The sequence below is a fragment of the Equus quagga genome, chromosome 2 (assembly GCF_021613505.1).
Source record: "Equus quagga isolate Etosha38 chromosome 2, UCLA_HA_Equagga_1.0, whole genome shotgun sequence".
Taxonomy (NCBI): domain Eukaryota; kingdom Metazoa; phylum Chordata; class Mammalia; order Perissodactyla; family Equidae; genus Equus; species Equus quagga.
In genome coordinates, this window is record NC_060268.1 from 37,525,731 (window position 1) to 37,544,537 (window position 18,807).

Genomic DNA, 18,807 nt, shown 5'->3' on the forward strand with positions numbered 1-18,807 from the left:
TAGAGTGTCGTTTGGGTAACGTTTGTATTAGAATAACGTGTATGTACTTGGAGAGTGGGCATCGGTGTGAAGCAGGCATCCCCTCCGTGTTCCTTGTTAGCCAATTTTCGTTCTCTATTTGATTTTCTTACCTCCGGTGAATAAATGCTTTCTCTGTGGCTGTTTGCCGAGCTCTGTCTGAATTGAATGTAATATTCTTTTAGCCCTCTTCACCTAAGTTTCCAGAAGACTTCGATGATGGGGAGCATACAAAGCAGGTAATTTTCTGATGCTTTAATTACTGTGTCTTCACTCTTCATTTTAATTACTATATTTTTTCTCTTTCAATTAGTAATCTTCTGCCACTCATTCTCTTGTGTCCTGGGAGCAACGTGGGAAAAAATATCAAAAGATGAAGCACTTACAATGTTATTAGACTTGAAATACACCATAAAAATGCCAAGGGCTGGCATAGAAAATTAACAAACCACAGGGTTCTTTTGTGTGGTTCATTGTGCTTTTGAAGTGCTATTTGGAACCTTGGCTTAGAGAAGCCAAGGTTTCTTTTTCTCTTGAAAAGGAGAGAGTGCTTTTACAGCTCATTGTTTTAGATAAAGCTTGGAACTTTAAGAAAAGAAAAATCTAACTTAAAACTATAATTTTCTGTTTTGTGGTTAATGTAGCTCAAATTCTAAAGGGGAAGACTGGACAGTCTGATGTTACAGTATTTTGAAGCAAAATAATTTCTCCTCTATACTGTAAATACCTGAGTGTGTGTGTATGTAACTCATGTCGTAGGTTAATATTGGCATCCAGCTAACATGAAAAAATAATTATTAGGGAATTTGTGTGTTGTGCTTCTGGTGTGCATTTCTTCTCAGCGCTGGTTGTTTGTCTTGGTGAAGCTTTCTGTGGTTAATATTCTTGTCATATGGAAGTTTATTCCTTATAATTGGCTTTTCTTAACAATTGTAATCAAGACAAAATCCCTTATTTAAATTATGAATGTTGAGAACAGAAACCTATCTAGAAATGGCATTAATTTGCCATTTTTTGCTTATTGGTTATGTATCTGGATGGACAATTCACTTTTCTAGACTTTAATTTTCCTCACCTGTGAAATACAGGGATTATGTACTCTTTCCATTAGCACTGACATCTTGTAATTCAGTAGTGTTTAACACGATGGTTTATTTATGGCTGGAGGGACCTGTTCTGCTTCATGTATTTAATTAGTGAAGAATCATTAGAAAATACATTGATCTGTGTCTCTACTTCTTTTGTTAGCTATTATTATTTATTTGAACTAAGTCATTTCCTGTGTTTCTAGATGTTGTAAGTAAATGTTCATTTCATAGCCTTTCCCTATAACAAGGTCAGTCTTACCCAGTATTTCCACATGTTGGCAGCTGTGATGGCAGAGGAATTTTATTAAACTACAAACACGAGACCAACTATACAGACCATTTCTGCAAATGACGATTGTTCTCCTATCACAGGTACTTACTAGGTACCTTTGAGCGTTGGCGTTTGGATTGTATGAAATTGGCACCCAAACCACGATGACAACCACCTCCCCCGTGACAGTCCTTGCTTTTTATCTGAGAGGAGGCAGCATAGAAAATGCTTATAGACTGAGTATAACACAGTTTTTGCCACACACAGAAATTAGGCAGTATAACACGGTCTGTTTTGCTGAATAGAATATTGTTTTTACCAGTTTAATTTAACATAACTTTTCATAAAAGTTGCATCACGTCAGTTCCTTTCTTTATGTGAAGAGTCATTACCTTTATTTTTATTTCAGCCAAAGGCAAAGGTAGGAGTTGGGGGGTGGAGGGAAAGTATATTAAAGATGCATAATTAGAAAATGCTTAATAAGGTTCATCTAAAAACTGAGATTTTTTTCAGATCTCAAATATTCCTCTCACTCCTTATAAATCCTTATTATAAACAAGAGAGTTAAAGAATCGTTAAGGAAGCTTTCAGAGGTTTCGATTGCCTTCAGATGGCACCCTGCTTACTGAAGCGGGAGCCGTGGAGGTGTAGTGAGTAATGTAAATCAAGAGAATCCAGGGGAGCGCTGTCAATACAGACAACAAACGGAGAGGAGCAATAGCAAGGTGTTTACGCTGCTTTAAGGATTCCAGATGACACATTATCATTTCTACTAAAATTAGACAACTAAAGATACTTGTTTTATGTTCTCACACTGTTTTTGATATAGTATTTTGTCTGTTTATGAGGCCTAAGTTCTGCCTCTGTGTAGTTGTTGAATTGGGGATGTTTTTGGTCATTTCTGACATAAACTATAAAAAGGGCCTCCTTCTTTTAAGAAATACTCATTAATTGTCGTACAACTCTGTGGCCATGATGAAGTGCAGGGGAAAAATGACAAATTCAGAGATTTCAGAAATACCAATTAAAATGCACCAACTAAGCCCAAGCAGTGTGGTGTCTTTTCTCTGACCTGAACCAACCACTGGCTTGTCGGGAGAGTTCCTGAGCATCATGCATTGCACCTCATCCCTGGTGGGCCTGGGTTTTGCTACAGAAATCTGTCATCTCCTGGCTGTTGAACCACGACCCAGCAAAGCGGCCCACCGCCACAGAACTGCTCAAGAGCGAGCTGCTGCCCCCGCCCCAGATGGAGGAGTCGGAGCTGCACGAGGTGCTGCACCACACCCTGGCCAACGTGGATGGGAAGGCCTATCGCACCATGATGGCCCAGATCTTCTCCCAGCGTATCTCCCCTGCCATCGATTATACCTACGACAGTGACATACTGAAGGTGGGTTTAAGCCAGACTTCAAAAGAGAGCTTAAGCTGGTTCACAAAAGGATCAAGTCAGCTCGTTATTCCCATGGATTCCTTTAATGCCTCCTAAATTCTTAATCTGAGGTCTGTGTGTGGAAAATGTGTGCATATGCATTATTCTGGGAAGAGCTACACTTTTAATCACTTACTTAAGGGAGTTCCTAAACCACCCACCCAAGAGATTAAGAAGCAGTACTCTTAGAGCCTGAGCCCAGCCCTGCTGTCCAGAGCCCAGAACATGCAGCCAGCTCAGATCCCCATCAAGCAGTTCGCAACTCCCGATGCCGGCCACACAGCAAAGGCACCTGGGGGGTCCTCTGACAATGCAGATGCCCAGGCCCCACATCTCATCTGGGGGCTTGGAATCTCCAGTGAGGCGCTTCAGGAATCTGTTTAAGAGCTCCCAGGGAGTTTCTGAAGCATAGCCAGGTTGGGGAGCCTTGAGCATTTTCTTTAAAAAAAATCAAAAACAGTCTGAAGCAATATAGTAAAATGTAAAATTCGATAAAGTTGGGTGAATGAATAACAAATATTTGTTATTCTCTATATGTTTCTGCGTGTTTCAAATGTGATATACTTTTCGAAGAGGAGTAGAGGAAGTGGTGCTAAGATTTCTGGAAGGTCAGTATAGGTTCAGGGGCCAGTGGCTCCTGCTGGCTGGCAATATTAGAAAGGTACTTACAGCTTATGTGTGACTTTTTAATTTTTGTCTTTTTGTTTATCTGTTGTTTCTAAATTTTCCTAGTGAAATGGTGGGTTTATTATAAAAAATGAAAAAGGGAAGCTCTTTACAGAATATGTAAATGCCCTGTAGCTTTCCAGGGGCCCTCTGCAAATCACCTTAGTACGTGGGAGGGGCCTGATGCCCTTAGGGGTTTGATTGCTGCACAGTATCCCTGAGAGTCCTGGGGGGACGTGTGTATTTGATTGTCTCTCTGAAAGGCACACATCAGCGTGGTTAAGAGCTTGAACTCTGAACCTAGGAGGCCTTCCTCAGATAGGTGGTTTCTTCCTCCCTGAATATGTTCAAAAAGGGACTGACTTTCTGAAATCTCATTTGTGATCCTGGGAATAAGCAGTGTAATGTCTACTGCAAGCCACAAATGAATATTTTAGGAGATTCCTTTGATTAGGCTTTGATGACATTTTAATTGGTCATATTTTAGGGCAGCTTCTCAATCCGCACAGCCAAGATACAGCAACAAGTGTGTGAAACCATCATCCGCATATTTAAAAGACATGGTATGTCCTGTTTTAAAAATCATATGCCTCCTTTTTTGTTGTTGTTGTTTTTTTTTCGGTGAGGAAGATTGGCCCTGAACTAACATCTGTTGCCAATCTTCCTCCTTTGGCTTGAGGAAGACTACCACTGAGCTAATATCTGCGCCAGTCTTCCTCTGCTTTATATGTGGGACACTGCCACAGCATGGCTTCATTAGCGGTGTGTAGGTCTGCACCCAGGATCCGAACCCACAAACCCCAGGCCTTGGAAGCGGGGCACATCAGCTTAACCAGTATACCACCAGGCCGGCCCCTCAAATGCCTTCTTAATGATGTTTTTTTCATTATTAAAAAGTACTGTTAATGGATTTGGCTGCAACCATATTTTACTATTAAATTCAATTACAAGCAATTGACATGTGAAATTTAAGCTAATTTTGACAATGTGGCTTATTGAGGAGAATCAGACTTGAATATTAGAACCTTGCTATTGGCTAAAGTACAGTTGGTTTGTGGAGTCAGAAATATGACTACGTTAACAAACCTAACCTTAGATGAGCTCTGCGTTAGTCAATTTAGAGACTTGAAGATAGACTGATAGTGATTTCAGCAGTCCCAGTCGCAGATCGCTTAACTGTTGGGTTTGTGTTCGTTTTAAGTGGCCTCCTAGGAAGAATGAGGACCCGATGACTGGTTGCTTTTTCTAATTTGGCGTAGGAGCTGTCCAGCTGTGCACTCCACTGCTGCTGCCCCGCAACAGGCAAATATACGAGCACAACGAAGCCGCCTTGTTCATGGACCACAGCGGGATGCTGGTGATGCTTCCTTTCGACCTGCGGGTGAGGCTGGCGACACTGGTGACAGTGCCATGTCTGGTCACGGGGGTGACATCAACGTTAAAGGATTACCTCCACCAGTCATGTTTTTGGCTAGGCTTATTTTCTAAATGTCACCTTTAGGAAACATATTCTTAAGGGAGTCATCAAGGTGAGGGCCTTACTGGGATTTAGTAAACGTTGACCCCGTGTACATCCACCTTACTAATGGCGCAGGTGCTTTTGGCCTTGCAACTGGAACCCTGTGTTGCAGATGCCACATCTGCTCCTCGGTGCCGAGCTCTGCGGAGTGACCATAGCAAGCTAACCTGGCCAACTCAGACAAAGAAATGGAATTTTTTCTTTACTTCCTGGCTAGATCTTCGGTAACTTCCTAACATGTTAATGTCTAGAACAATTAAATTCTGTAACAGCGAGTGTCTCTGCTCTCGGGTGTGCCGAGTTTGCTCACGCTTGCCTCCTTCTGATCGCCGGGCTCCCCTTTGACAGCGACACTCTCACCAGTCGTTCAGTCCCAGTGTTGGTGCTGACAAGCCATCTGTAGCATGTACGTGCGTAAGACAGACAGGCGTTTAATCCTCTGAGGTACAGAGAGCTCTTACAAGTAGAGAGAGGAGCAAAGGATATAACAGGCAGTTCTCAAAAAGGGAAATGCACAGGGCTCAGAAACTTCTGGAAAGATGTTCAGCCTCACAAGTAATAAGGAAATGCAAATCAAAGGTATCACGGCCTCACCCATCAGATGGGCAAAAATAGTTAAATTAATGTCCGGAGATGACAGGGGTGTAGGAAAATAGGTACTTTTGTATACTGCTGATGGGAAGGTAAATTGTTAAACCTTTAGAAAAGTAATCTGAAAGTATTTAATAAAATTTAAAAAAATTTTGATGCACACACTATACCCTTTGAACCGGCAATTCCACCTTGAGGAATTTATTTAAAAAAATAAGCCTACACTGATATATGAATATTAAAAGGATATTCTCTGCCATATTATTGTGGTGGTCAGAAACTGAAAACTGCATGGTATTCAGTAGGAAAATGGTTTAATAATTTATTATAGAATGTTAACAAGGTAGGAGATCAAAATACATATATATTTAGATACATCTGTGTCTATATTTGATCTGTAGAGATGTCTATGGTAAATTGCTAGCTGGGAAAAAAGTGTGTTTCAAAGGGACTCTAATATGATCCCATTTTTAATATAGAGAAAGAGAGAAAAGTTTAAAAAACAACCGAGTGTGTGCATCAGGTGTGCTGTGTCTTTGCACGCACCCAGAATGTATGAGGTGTAAACATACTCTCACGTGCGTGTAAATGACCACGTATACCAGCTTGTTTGTGTCACCATGGAATGAGGTGTCAAAGAATACTCTTGAACCTTTGACTCTGTTTTTTTGGAGGAGGGTATGGAATCCAGGCATTTTATTTTTCATATCTATATTATGCAGCTTGTTGTAAGAACACATGTTGCTTTTATGGTTTAAGAGGAAATTCCTTCCATATTCTTGGCTTCTGTTTTTCTTTTACAGTAAATAAAGTGATTTGGGGTTGTTTTGAGGGGGAAGCAAATAAATAGCATATCAGACTTTTAGGCTCTATTGAAGAAAGGGTAGAAGTACAAACGTTTACGTAGCTAGACTTAAAAGTGGCTTCTTGTTCTCTAGACATTAGGAGACTAAAGCATAGATTTTTAAACATCAGCTCTCTTCCTGTGAGCTAATACTCAATTCCAAAAAATAAAAGTAATTACCCTTGAGAATTTGACTCATTAGTTAATGATACTATATCAGATCTCTTGGGACAATCTGACAATGGTTTTATAAGTTGTAGTGGTTATTAGTGGGTGGTTATTAAGAATTTCTCCTAAAAAGATAGGTAGGAAAATCAGGAAACTCACTATAAGAGATAATACTCATTTGATTGTGTTACTGTAAATGACACACACAAAAAATTCACAGATAACCAAGTAACTTGCATTGATTTTAATTTGTGTGATAAAATTTGGCAGAGTATATTTAACTAAAAGTGAGTTTTTCTCAAACTTAAAAACCTAAGAAATGCCACAATGAATAGGGTTGGTGGTCTGTCCAGCAGTGGGGTCTGCTGCTGACTGAGGCCCCCAGGAACATGTCAAGGAATGCGAATGACAAGCAGTGCACGACTTCGTGAACATTCTAAAACCACTGATGTACACTTTAAAAGGGTGAACCTTAAGGTATGTGAGTTATTTCCCAATGAAGCTGTTCCTGAAAAACCAAAAGGAGTGTGGTAGTTGGCACATCTTGACATTGACCTTTGAAACTTTATTTTTCAGGTTCCTTTTGCAAGATATGTGGCAAGAAATAATATACTGAATTTAAAACGGTAAGAGACAATGGGGGTTTCATGTGGTGGATGTGGGAAAGAAACTAAGGAAGATTCTTACACAGTGAACAATTTTGGGTTTAAAGTATTGAGCATGGAATATGGTCAAAAAGCCCAGCCACGGTACCCCTTTCTCCAAGGTGATGGGCACTGACGGCCTTCTCTTGAGAAGGAATGGAGCCGGTGAACAGGCACCCCGAAGCTCCTGCCATCTATTCTGTGCCTTCTACATGTCCGCAGGCAACATAACTAATTATTAACAAATGGTCGCTTGAAGAAAACATCTGGCATCTGGCTGTTCTTGATCACAGATGGCCCCTTTTAAAATTTAACTGAAGGGACAAATGGCCAGTGATCTCTGTGTGAAAACTGCCTACGCAGGTAACTGAACAAAGGCTGCCTGTAGAGAAGTGGCGTAAACCCAGCGCGAGTGCTGAACACTGAGAACCTCCAGGCCCTCAGCGTGGGGAAAGGTTTTCTGTGCGTGCAGATACCCCCGGGGTCTGACACTGCGAGCTTCGTCAGCTGGAGCAGTATTGTTGTCCACAAGGCACCCCACTGCAAGCTCCTTTTCCTCAACTGAAGCAAAAGCTCTGTACGTGCTGGTATTCTCAGCTGCAAGTGAACAATTGGTAGTCGTAGTCCTAAAATGTGGGCGTCACTGTGTAGAAATAAGCACTTAAGGTGAAATTACTTTTTTGCATAATTTCATCTCTATTTCAGACATTAAAAAAAAAATTTAACCCCCATGGTTTACTAGTGGGAAACCTAGGAATTGGAACCTATATCACAAGGCAAGACTGTTCTGGGCAAATCTGTCTTTAAGCATTCTTGGTCACACCACTGATTTATTTTTTTGTATTTGTTTCTTTTATCTCGTTCAACAATCTCTTACTCATATTTGATTCCAGTAAACAGTGACCTAGAAATCCGGGTTTCTCTCTCCAGATACTGCATAGAACGTGTGTTCAGACCTCGCAAGTTAGACCGATTTCATCCCAAAGAACTTCTGGAATGTGCATTTGATATTGTCACCTCTACCACCAACAGCTCCCTGCCGACTGCTGAGATCATCTACACTATCTACGAGATCATCCAAGAGTTTCCAGCACTTCAGGTGCCTTTCCATGTCCTAACCTTGCGAGATTCTCCCGCTGGCATCCTTCCCCAGATGAGGGATGACAGAACTGGTACAGAAGTGCCCCTCAGAGTGTGCTGGCAGGGAACCACGTTTTTACTAAAGTGACTGAAAAGACTTTGATGTTACTTCTGAGGTTCAGCTCAAGCTCTTGTCTCTGTCTTGCCAGGAACAGATTTTGGTTTTGTCTGTTTTGTTTTCAGGGAAGGGTGTTGTTTCTCTGCCCATTCTTCCAAAACGCAAGAAATTAAGCTAAGATTCCTAGGATGCTATTAGCTTGTTCATACTCCGTTCAGAACCCTTGGTGGCTCCCTCCTACACACAACCTTTCAGCTCCCTAACTTCACTTTTCATCAGGTTTGCATACTACCTGGCCAGGGGAGGCTGCCTCTGGCACAATGGTTTGCTCTCCCCAGGCCTTCCCTCCCCATCCCACACACATGCCCTGTCCACTCCCACCGTTGTGCCATCAGTCACGGTGTTCCCTTGTCTAAAAAGACTTCTCCACCCAGCCATGGTTTGGGTCCTTTCTCCCCAGGAAGCCTGACTGCTCCCCCATCTTCGGGCCAGGCCTTTTCTTCTCAGCTCTCGCAACACTTGAGAGGAGACATCACCTGCTTCTTTGAGTTGTCTTAGTTGTGAGTTGTTCAAGCAGAGTGTGCCCCTTCAGGGCAGGGCCTGTGTGTCCACTTTTCTGTACACCCTGCTGCACCCAGCTCAGCACACAGCTCGCCACTCTCTGAATGCTCATTAATCGGCTGTGTGGACAAGGTAACAGTAAGTCTTCCTCAGCCCTGCTTGGAAGTCAGTGTTACTCCCGGAGCACATCCTCTCCCTCTTTGAAATCTGTGTGAATTCACTCAGGCTTTTTAACACAGCTGAAGGGCAGAGTATTTTTGATGCATATAATAAAGCGTTAAATTATGTTACACTCTTCGACTACAATAAAGTAAAAAGAATGTGTATGAAAACATAAACTGGAAGGCAATATGCTAAAATTCAATCTTTTATATTTAATCCTTCCATGTGTTAGGATGGTAAATTAGTGGTAAGATTCTAGATTTGGTCATGTACTTATGTTGCTTTTATAATGAAAATCATTTTTTTCTGTACTCTAGAAAAGAAATTACAGCATTTACTTGAACCATACCATGTTATTGAAAGCAGTACTCTTATACTGTGGGATCCCAGAAGATAAACTCAGTCAAGTCTACGTTATTCTGTATGATGCCGTGGTGAGCATTTAATTACTTTGACTTAGTACTGAAGGATAATAGTAACAGTGCATAAACCTTTTCTTACTGAGGTAACCATAAAACTGAGCTGCGAGTTTGCTCTCCGTCCCTCATTGCTCTCAGGTAAGAGAACCGATGGCTTTGACTGTGTCAAGAGTTAACACTGATCTTGGTGAGCTTTTATTCCACACTAAGCCTTATACCACTAGTGACCCCCAGGGTGTTTTTTTTTTAAGAGTAACTTCTGATTTTAAAAGATCAAATTATCTTATTTAATTTGTAAGATAATGAAGTTCTTCACTAACATTCTTGAGGCAAAAAATCACTAAGTAATTGGTCCTGTTACTTGCCAGGAATAACCTTCATTGAGCGCCTACCCATGAGCCAGGCATCGTTCCAAGCTCTTCGCATGGGTTAACTCACTCCCTCCTCACCACAAGTGCTGTTATTTTCCTGTTTTCACAAAGGCCAAGAGAAGGGAGTGTTAGTATTGACAATAAAAGACTTATTATGCCCTGCCCTTAATTCTTCCAACCTGCCTGTGCTTATCATAGAGTCATTTATAGCTATGGATTGGTGAATTGGGGGAGAGTGGTTCAGACCATTGCTGAAGCCTCATTTACCACCTCCTTCCTGTGGGACTGGGCAGCGGCACCTCCAGTTACTCTTCCTAATTTAACCACATCGTAGTATTTATTATTCTATGGTGCATGCAGGGCCTGGAGGGGGAACACTGAAATTTTTAAAGAGTGTTATATTATGGCGTTGGGATGGATGTAAATGCTTACCTGTTCTAATTTATTTTCATGTTAAGTGTTTTTATAATAAATAAGAGGCATCCAGAAGATTCAATAACTGGCAGTGCCAGACAGCCTATGATGAAGACAGAATGAATAGTGGAAGTCCATATGGCTCATTGTTTTTATACACCAGCAGGCTTAACTAGCTTTTCCTTCATCTGGCGGGTACATGTCAAGGGCCCTAAGTTTACTGTTTGTTTCTTTGTGGTTCTCTCCTCCTCCCAAAGTGCTGCTGTTGTTTGGCAGTGACAGATACAGTAGAATGTCAGTCACACACTAGACAAACCTCAGGGGCTGTGCAGAGGGACTTCAGGCCATTCTTGTTCGTATCCCGCAGCCTGGCTGCCAGCATGGGATGCAGTGCTCAGAGCCTGTCGGTCCGTGGTTTTGGTCAGGGGAACACGGGTCACTTGACTCCCTCCCCACCCAGACACACACCCTGGTGAAGCCTGTCCGACTCTGGACGCCTCTCCACTCATCAAGTGCAGCTTTCCCCTTTTTAATTCTTTTATGTCAGGGTTTTTCAAATTTTAAAATAATGTTAGTTATAGTTTTATGTGAATTGGGGAAAAAAAATGTTTTTTAATCACAGAATTAACCCATCCTTCATGATCAGGAGCAATTTTGTCCACAGTGAAGGCTACGTTTGTCAGATTTAGCCTGGAAATTGTATCTTGTTCAGGGCCAAATTTGGTCACTCTCATTGTTACTTTTTTCTCCTACATTAGACAGAAAAGCTGACAAGGAGAGAAGTGGAAGCTAAATTCTGTAATCTGTCTTTGTCTTCTACTAGTGTAAGTACCTTCTAACAGTACCATTACTGCTTTCTCTGTAATTCTGTGATACCAGAAAATGTCACCAAATTCTTGCTGCGGTAAGGGAGCAGTACTTCCTGCCGCCTCACAGACAGTTTTTCCCTTGAGCATTAATAGGCACCATGGCAACCTCTGAGATTAGGGGAAGAGAGAAACCAGAGCTGTGATCAGAGAGTGCCTCTCCAGGCTGCTGCGTACTGTGCTGGAATCATCCTGTTCTTTCTCCATCACCAGATACTTCGCTTTCGCACCCCTTGTAGAGGCCGCGCTTGGGAGCGCCTCCTGCTGAGCAGATCTAGTACTGGTTGTCCTCTTCTCAAGTAGATCCTGGGGGACCAGAGTGAGGCACGGAGCTCTGCAGCTTCATTTGGGTATCTGCCCACCCCCGACCCCACCCAACCCCGGGCTTCTAACCCCTCAGAGTTGAATTAGAGCTTTCGCTTTTCTGGTACATTTCCTACTCCTGCAATCTTGCATTTGATCCCGTTGGCAAAGCGGGAAGTCTCCCAGGGTAAACAGGCTTGTTGTGTTCTCTCTACAGGTGTCATATTGGTCCCAGATCTTTGGCATAGTAACCCACACTTAACAGAGTCGCTCTGAAAAGCAGATGACAGCAGCGATTTCTTACCTTTTCCTAAATATTTATATAAGAAGAGTGGGTTTGGGTTTTTTTTAACTTTCCCAGCACCCTTCTAGCCCTTGGTCTGACCCTCAGTTACATGAGGCTGTGGTGATCAGCAGAATTCACATATTGGGTGGATTAAAATATGACTGTGCACAGGCCGGGCAGAGTCGCTTGATCTTTGGGACACCTACAGCGTGGCAGGCACAGTGCTGGGGGTATCGAGGGGGAAGTGGGAGAGTCCATGGTCTGCGTTCAACTCCTTAATTCATGCCAGCCCTGCAAAACCATGAGGTGGTCGTGCAGCGTACATCTGCCCTCAGCTCTTTAAAACACAGCTTTCACGGGGCACTCGATGACCACAGTCTAAAGAAATCACTCATCCAGTTTTCAGGGAGGGAAAGTAAAGTGGATACATAGCACTAGGAGTTCCAGAAACTAAGCCAGCTTCCATTTTAAATGTTAAATATTGGAGGAGATATTAATGATACACAAAGTGACCCAATGGCATAATTTTCTATGAAGGACAGCATTTACATGATACCCTAGACGTATACACAGCACATACCTATGTGCAGAGAGAGGTCCATGAATAAATAGCACAAAGAATCTGCTTGAGGAACTGCCCCACCTGGTAATTTCTTACCTGAAGTTTCAAGCCAAAAATGTTTTTTGAACTAATGGCACATTTCAAAACGATTTCACACTTGTACATGATACATGTGTTGGGTGCTAAAATGCCACCTTCTTTTCTTTGGTCATTTGATGCTGATTAGCATTAATTCAGAGTTGTGTGTTTGATTAGTTTAAATGGAAAAAATTAGTATCTAATAAAAGCATTTGGTACTCTCATTACTTAAAAAGGGAATTCTGAGGATATCAGAAAAGGCAGTAGAAATATTGTAAAAGAGCTTCAGATATCTGCCCCAGTCTTCTTATTTTACAGACGGGGCACCTGAGGCCCAAAGAGATAGTGTGGCTTGTCTAAAGTTGATGGTAGGGTCAGGACCCAACCCTGGGGATGTTGACTCTAGTGCTCTGGTAATTTATAATGGGGTAATTTAATGTTAAAATGTTTGAGAAGAGATAGTGTTTTATTTTATTAAGAAGAAAAAAATAATTTTAAATCAGATATAATTTTAAATTTTAAAATGTTTATCTTTAGTAAAGAGATTATGAGAGATTTTAATACTTTTTGGACTTTTTAAAAGTACAAGTGATATATGATTATTATATTAAACTATAGTAAGCTGAGTCTTCATTCAGCTCTTAGTTTCCATGCGCCATTTGGTAGTTGAACCAGGTTCTGCTTGCCTGCAGTCTTAAATAGCTATAATTTCATTTCTTAATAATTTCCACTTTAGCTTCCAGAAGTTTTCTTTCTGGTTTTATGATCATAGTTATTTCCTCCTTCACCTGCTGTGTGCCTGGGGCTCTGCCTGGCCCACAGATGGATAATCGCTAGCCACTGCACTCTCCTGGGAAAGACAGTGCATAGCTGGTGAGAGCTGGGCTTTGGGATCAAGGTCCAAGCCAGAGGGAGGGAAGGATCAGGAGGCTGCCTGTAGGAGATGACATCCAAGCTGCATCTCAAGGCTACAAGTAGGAACTATTCAAGTAAAGAAAGGAGAGGGAATTTCTGGCTGATTCAGTATGGTATTAGAATGAGTCAGACTTTGCCTTCCTGTCCCTCATTTATGTGTCTGCACTAATGGGAATTCATGAGAGTCAGGAAGGTAAAGAGGAACAATGCTGGCTTGAAAATGTATAAAGGAGGCTCTGCTAGTGCCAAGGTCGGCTCTGCTGGGGTCGGCATGAAATGTAAGTGTGTGACTAAATAACTGAGTAGGTGCCTAGAGAGCTTCTGTGAGGTGCTTTAGAGTTATTGGAAAGGGTAATCCTTAGTTGGGGTTGCAGTAAAGACTAAAATTACCTTTGACCACAAAGTCCGCCCTCTTGGAGTATACGAAACACAGTGTAGCGTGAGCCTCCCCCGCAGCGGCTTGGAAGCTAACGGCGCCTCTTTGCTTTCCAGCTGTGTCGACTCTACAGATTTATTGAGCAGAAGGGAGATTTGCAAGATCTGACACCAACAATAAATTCGTTAATAAAACAGAAAACAGGCATTGCCCAATTGGTGAAGTATGGCTTAAAAGATCTAGAGGAGGTTGTTGGACTGCTGAAGAAACTTGGCATAAAGCTACAGGTTTGGCCCCTGTCTGATTCTGGCAGTATAGATTTGTAGCATTAATAACAGCACCGCGGGGAAACGGGTTTTATTTCATTAACGCTAGTAAGTGTTTTATTTTTCCAGAACTCTGCTTTCTACCTTTTGGAACATTTGATAGCTAGTAATAATTTGGCTTAAATCAGAATTTCTTTGCAAGCATCACAATTCCTGTTGTGCAGCAAATGTCAGCCTCAGAGAAGTGGTTATTCTGGAAGAGAGCAGAGTTTCTTACTTGGCAGGCTATAGTTAAACAGACTTTGTGCCAAATCGTACTGAATATTTGGTTTAAGCTAAGTAGATTGTTCTGACGCTATTGATGGAAAACAGTGCCCTGGATACGGTTGTGTGGCCTTTCACTTCACAGGTCTTGATCAATTTGGGCTTGGTTTACAAGGTGCAGCAGCACAACGGAATCATCTTCCAGTTTGTGGCATTCATCAAACGGAAGCAGAGGGCCACCACAGAAATCCTTGCAGCTGGCGGCAGATATGACCTGCTGGTAAGGGCTTGCCCTGTATCTGTTGATTTATTCTGGCTTAATTTCCTTTCTTCTTTAACTTGTTATTTTGAAATTTTTCAAACTTACAGAAAAGTTGAGCCAATAGTATAATGCAATGTTTATAATAATTGTCTATCTTTCATCTAGGAATAGAAGTGTATTGTGAATCACATTTCTAATGTTTTCAACTTTTATTTTAAAATAACTAGGTTTACAGGAAGTTGCAAAGATAGTACAGAGTGGTCTTGTGTGCCTTTCGCTCAGGTCCCTTGAATGGTTAAGCCTAGCATAACTATAATAAAATACCAAAACGAGGAAATGGGTCCACTGTACATGACTAATTCTGGGCCATTTTATCACATGCGTAGATTCCCATAACCACCACCACAATCGAGATACAAAGCTGTTCTGTCACCACAAAGATCTGTTTTTGAACATTTACCAGTTCAAATGAAGGGTAGAACCTTGTCTCCCTTGAAGTCCCTTTACCCCAACCACTGCATGCCTTAAGATCCACATCAGACAGTGTCTTGCTTTTTGCTTCGACTGTCAAACTCTGAGAAGCTCAAGAGGAGAAGAAAGTCTATTGTATTCACCCAATAAGGGGGTGGGGGGAGCATTACCTCTGGGCAGATATGACAGTCCTGGCTCCCCACGTCATCTTCTCTGATGCCACCCTGCCGGGGCTTGGTGGGAGGCCTCCTTACATCTGGGTAGGGGTGGATGTGTAGGCCCCACTCAGCCTTTGCTGGCAGGAGTGGGCCTGTGCTTTTCTCTGTGGTGTTTGGCTGGAGCAGGGCGCAGCTTGTCTGAAAGCTTTCTGTCCTGCCGAGGTGCCCCTTTCTCGGTCTTTTGGCCAGAGAGAGCAGGTTTCCCTGGGCCCTTTTTGTTGGTTCTCCTTGGCATTTCTGGGTTGCCGGTTTCTCTAGCACCCAATCCAGGATAGGTGAGGCCAAGACCAAACCCAGGGAACTCACTGTGTGCCCTGTGGTTCCTAGCCAGTCTGCCACCTTCTCTCTGCTTCAGAGTCTTCTTAGGTTTGTTTTCTATGTAATGACCAGGATTTTTCGCTGTATTTATTAGCAAGAGTAATAGGGAGAAGTGTATCTACCCATCTTTGTCTAGAACCAAAACCTATGTATGTAATTTAAAATTGTCTAGTAACATAAACTAAGTAAAAAGAAACAAGTGGAATTAATTTTAATAATATATTTTATTTAACCCAATAAATCCAAAATGATTATTTCAATGTAATCAAAAATTTAAAAGTTATTAAGGAGCTATATTCCATTGTTTTTTTCCTTTCTGTTTGCAGTCAGCATTTATTTAACCCAATATACCCAAAATACTTTTTCAACATGTAATCAAACATCTAAAAATTATTAATGAACTATTTTACATTCTTTTTGTTTTCATTCTGAGTCTTCACAACAGTGTGTATTTTACATATACAGCACATGTCCATTCGGATCAGCCATATATCAAATCCTCAAGCCACATGTGGCCAGTGGCTGCCACGTTGAATGGTGCAGATCTGGATCCAACACTGTTAACATTTTCCTAAATCACATGCCTCCTTGCTTCTCTCTCTCTTGCTGCATGCGTGCGCACACACACTTCTTTTTGTTGAACCCTTTGATAAGTTGCTGACAGAGTGTGTATCCTGTAGTCATTGCTTTCCCCATAATCATGGTTTCTTCTCCGTTTCATAACCAGAGCTGTGTGTTTCTCTCCACAGATTCCCCAGTTTAGAGGACCACAGGCTCTGGGGCCAGTTCCCACTGCCATTGGGGTCAGCATAGCTATAGACAAGATATCTGCTGTTGTCTCCAACATGGAAGAACCTGTAAGTTCCGGCTGTGCTTTTCAGCGTGCTTTGAGTTCTCTCTCATTTTGTAGTCGTTTACCTGGGGCCCCAGATGTGGCAGCTCCAGACTGAAGGTTTGGGAGATTATCTGTGCTGTGATAAACAAGCCCAAGACCTGATGTCAGTCCTTGCATTTCAGTCCTTCACCTCTAGCTGAGGGACCTTAGACAATCTTCCATCCTTTCCTGGCCTTGTTCTCCTCGTCTGTAACGCACTATGTGTATGTGAGATGGTATAGTTGTTAACAGACTCCTATCAAAGCCCCCTCGTTCACATATCCTGCTGTAATCTACAAAGCTAGAAATATGTTCTTTTTTCCTTTGTGTTTCAGGCAAGACTAGTTTTTCTAGAGGAAAAGAATGTCTTCCTGAGAGCTTAGGGTAGTTGAAATAATTCCTATCTTAAAGACTAACATAAGGTTTTTTGACTATGTCATTTTTTTTTTTTAACTATGTCATTTTGGAGCAACGACGTCTGCACATGTGTTGCTGTACAAGATTTCAAGATCCCTGTCTTCTCATGAGTGCCACGGCCCTCCTGGTGCTGGTCCTGCCTACACACCCACAGTCTCGCTCCTCTAAACATAACCACTCTGTTTCTGATCCAGGTTACAGTAAGCTCTTGTGACCTCCTGGTCGTAAGCATTGGCCAGATGTCCATGTCCAGGGCCATCAACCTAACCCAGAAACTCTGGACAGCAGGAATCACCGCAGAAATCATGTACGACTGGTCACAGGTAATGACACGAGTGCCTGTGAGTGGAGTGCTCGCAGTCATGGCTTCAATGGCAGAGCACCCTCTGTGGCTTGAACTTCTCTCAGACTCTCTTGATCTCTGTGGTTAGAGTTGCTTCCTGTGTTCATTTCTGATTGCTGCAGTAACCCTGCCTCCTGCTCCTTTCACATCTCCTGCCAAGACGTTTCTGAAGCAGCTGCTGTCCATTTGTGTGTGTGTTATATGAAAATTCATATCAGAAGTATGCTGAGCAGTAATTTTTAATCATTTGACAGACCAATATCCTCTTCCATTTGTCTACTTGTTTCCTGAATTGTTAGGGAAGTGTTCTGTCCTACAGCGAAGCATAAGCCCAGTCGTGCTGGCTGCAGACCAGCACAGTGGCATCCCACAGGCTCCTCTGCTCTGGCTTCTTTGCTTTCTGCTTCCATTCTGCTTTTCACCTTCCACTCTTCTTTTGTTGCCTTTGCTTTCCTCACAGGCCTTTTCACTCTGTGTGTGTATGTGTGTGTGTCTGTGTGTGTGTGTATTGGATAATTTTTGCACCCTCCATCAAGACTCGAAGCTTCTGAAACCCCCCTGCTGTGTCCTGACCACACTGATTGTCCGTGGCCCCTTAGAACAAGAGTGGAAGTAAGGAAAGCACAAGAGGTCTTCTTCCTCCTTTGAATTCTGTACTCTTCTTGCTTAATAGTTATAACCCCTAAAGTTGGCGTGTTTAGTAATTCACTTTGAGAGGAGAGCACAGTGTTTTCATTCCTTAATGACTTGAAGCCGCTCCAGGTGCTTTGTGTTTATTCATACACTGTGTGTGTGTGTGTGTGTGTTTGTTTCAGTCCCAAGAGGAATTACAGGAGTACTGCAGACATCATGAAATCACCTATGTGGCCCTGGTCTCAGATAAAGAAGGAAGCCATGTCAAGGTAAAGAGCAGAGGAAATCTTTCACAATTCAACAGATTTGCAAAACTCTGTATTAACTGTGGAGCACCCAAATCCCCACTGAGGCTCTGGCCTTCGATGTGGGTGGAAATCCATTACTTTGCTCTCCCTCTGAAATTCTGGGCATGTTATTGGAGAGAGTTTATAAAATAAGGAGGAGAGAATCTCAATCTGAACACTTTCCTTAGAGCTTAAAAAAATAAAAAACTTGCTGTAGTTTTTTCCTACTTTTCTCCCCCGTTCTCTTTTTCCATCTAAGAAAATAAGAATAATAACTAGAGTTGATACCTGCTGACTGGCATATCCTCTGGCTGCTTACTAACTAGTTTTACTGTGTTGCATTTAACTAAAAACGCTCATAACCTTTATTTCTGTTTTTAAAGGAAAAGATCAAAATCAACATTTTCCCCCTTGTTTTTCTCTTATAATGTCTTTGTTGGTTTTGATATCAGGGTAATGTTGGCTTCATAAAGTGAGTTGGAGTTTTCTGGAAGATTCTGTCTAGAACTGGTATTCTTTCCTCCTCAAATATTTGGTAGAATTCATCAGTAAAGCCACATGGGCCTAGAGATAGAGCTCATTCAGGTTGCCTCTGTCTTCTCGAGTGAGTTTTAAACGGTAATTTTTATCTTTCCCAGAATGTTTCTTGTTTCATCTAAGTTTTCAAATATTCCCATGTTATCCTTCCACTCTCTGTAGGAT

The 18,807-nt window shown here is 42.0% G+C and overlaps 1 protein-coding gene across 2 annotated transcripts in view; it reads left to right on the top strand.

Annotated features, from left to right (window-relative positions):
• The window catches only part of EIF2AK4 (eukaryotic translation initiation factor 2 alpha kinase 4), a 97,140-nt gene that overhangs the window by 63,860 nt on the left and 14,473 nt on the right, over positions 1 to 18,807 (top strand). For both annotated transcript variants that reach the window (XM_046652858.1, XM_046652859.1), the window contains 13 exons: positions 204 to 257; positions 2,534 to 2,770; positions 3,963 to 4,038; positions 4,735 to 4,856; positions 7,174 to 7,223; positions 8,172 to 8,340; positions 9,480 to 9,596; positions 11,125 to 11,190; positions 13,869 to 14,039; positions 14,428 to 14,562; positions 16,301 to 16,408; positions 17,037 to 17,165; positions 18,001 to 18,087. In XM_046652858.1, coding sequence (XP_046508814.1) covers positions 204 to 257; positions 2,534 to 2,770; positions 3,963 to 4,038; positions 4,735 to 4,856; positions 7,174 to 7,223; positions 8,172 to 8,340; positions 9,480 to 9,596; positions 11,125 to 11,190; positions 13,869 to 14,039; positions 14,428 to 14,562; positions 16,301 to 16,408; positions 17,037 to 17,165; positions 18,001 to 18,087 — 1,521 coding nt within the window. The remainder of the gene's footprint in view (positions 1 to 203; positions 258 to 2,533; positions 2,771 to 3,962; positions 4,039 to 4,734; positions 4,857 to 7,173; positions 7,224 to 8,171; positions 8,341 to 9,479; positions 9,597 to 11,124; positions 11,191 to 13,868; positions 14,040 to 14,427; positions 14,563 to 16,300; positions 16,409 to 17,036; positions 17,166 to 18,000; positions 18,088 to 18,807) is intronic.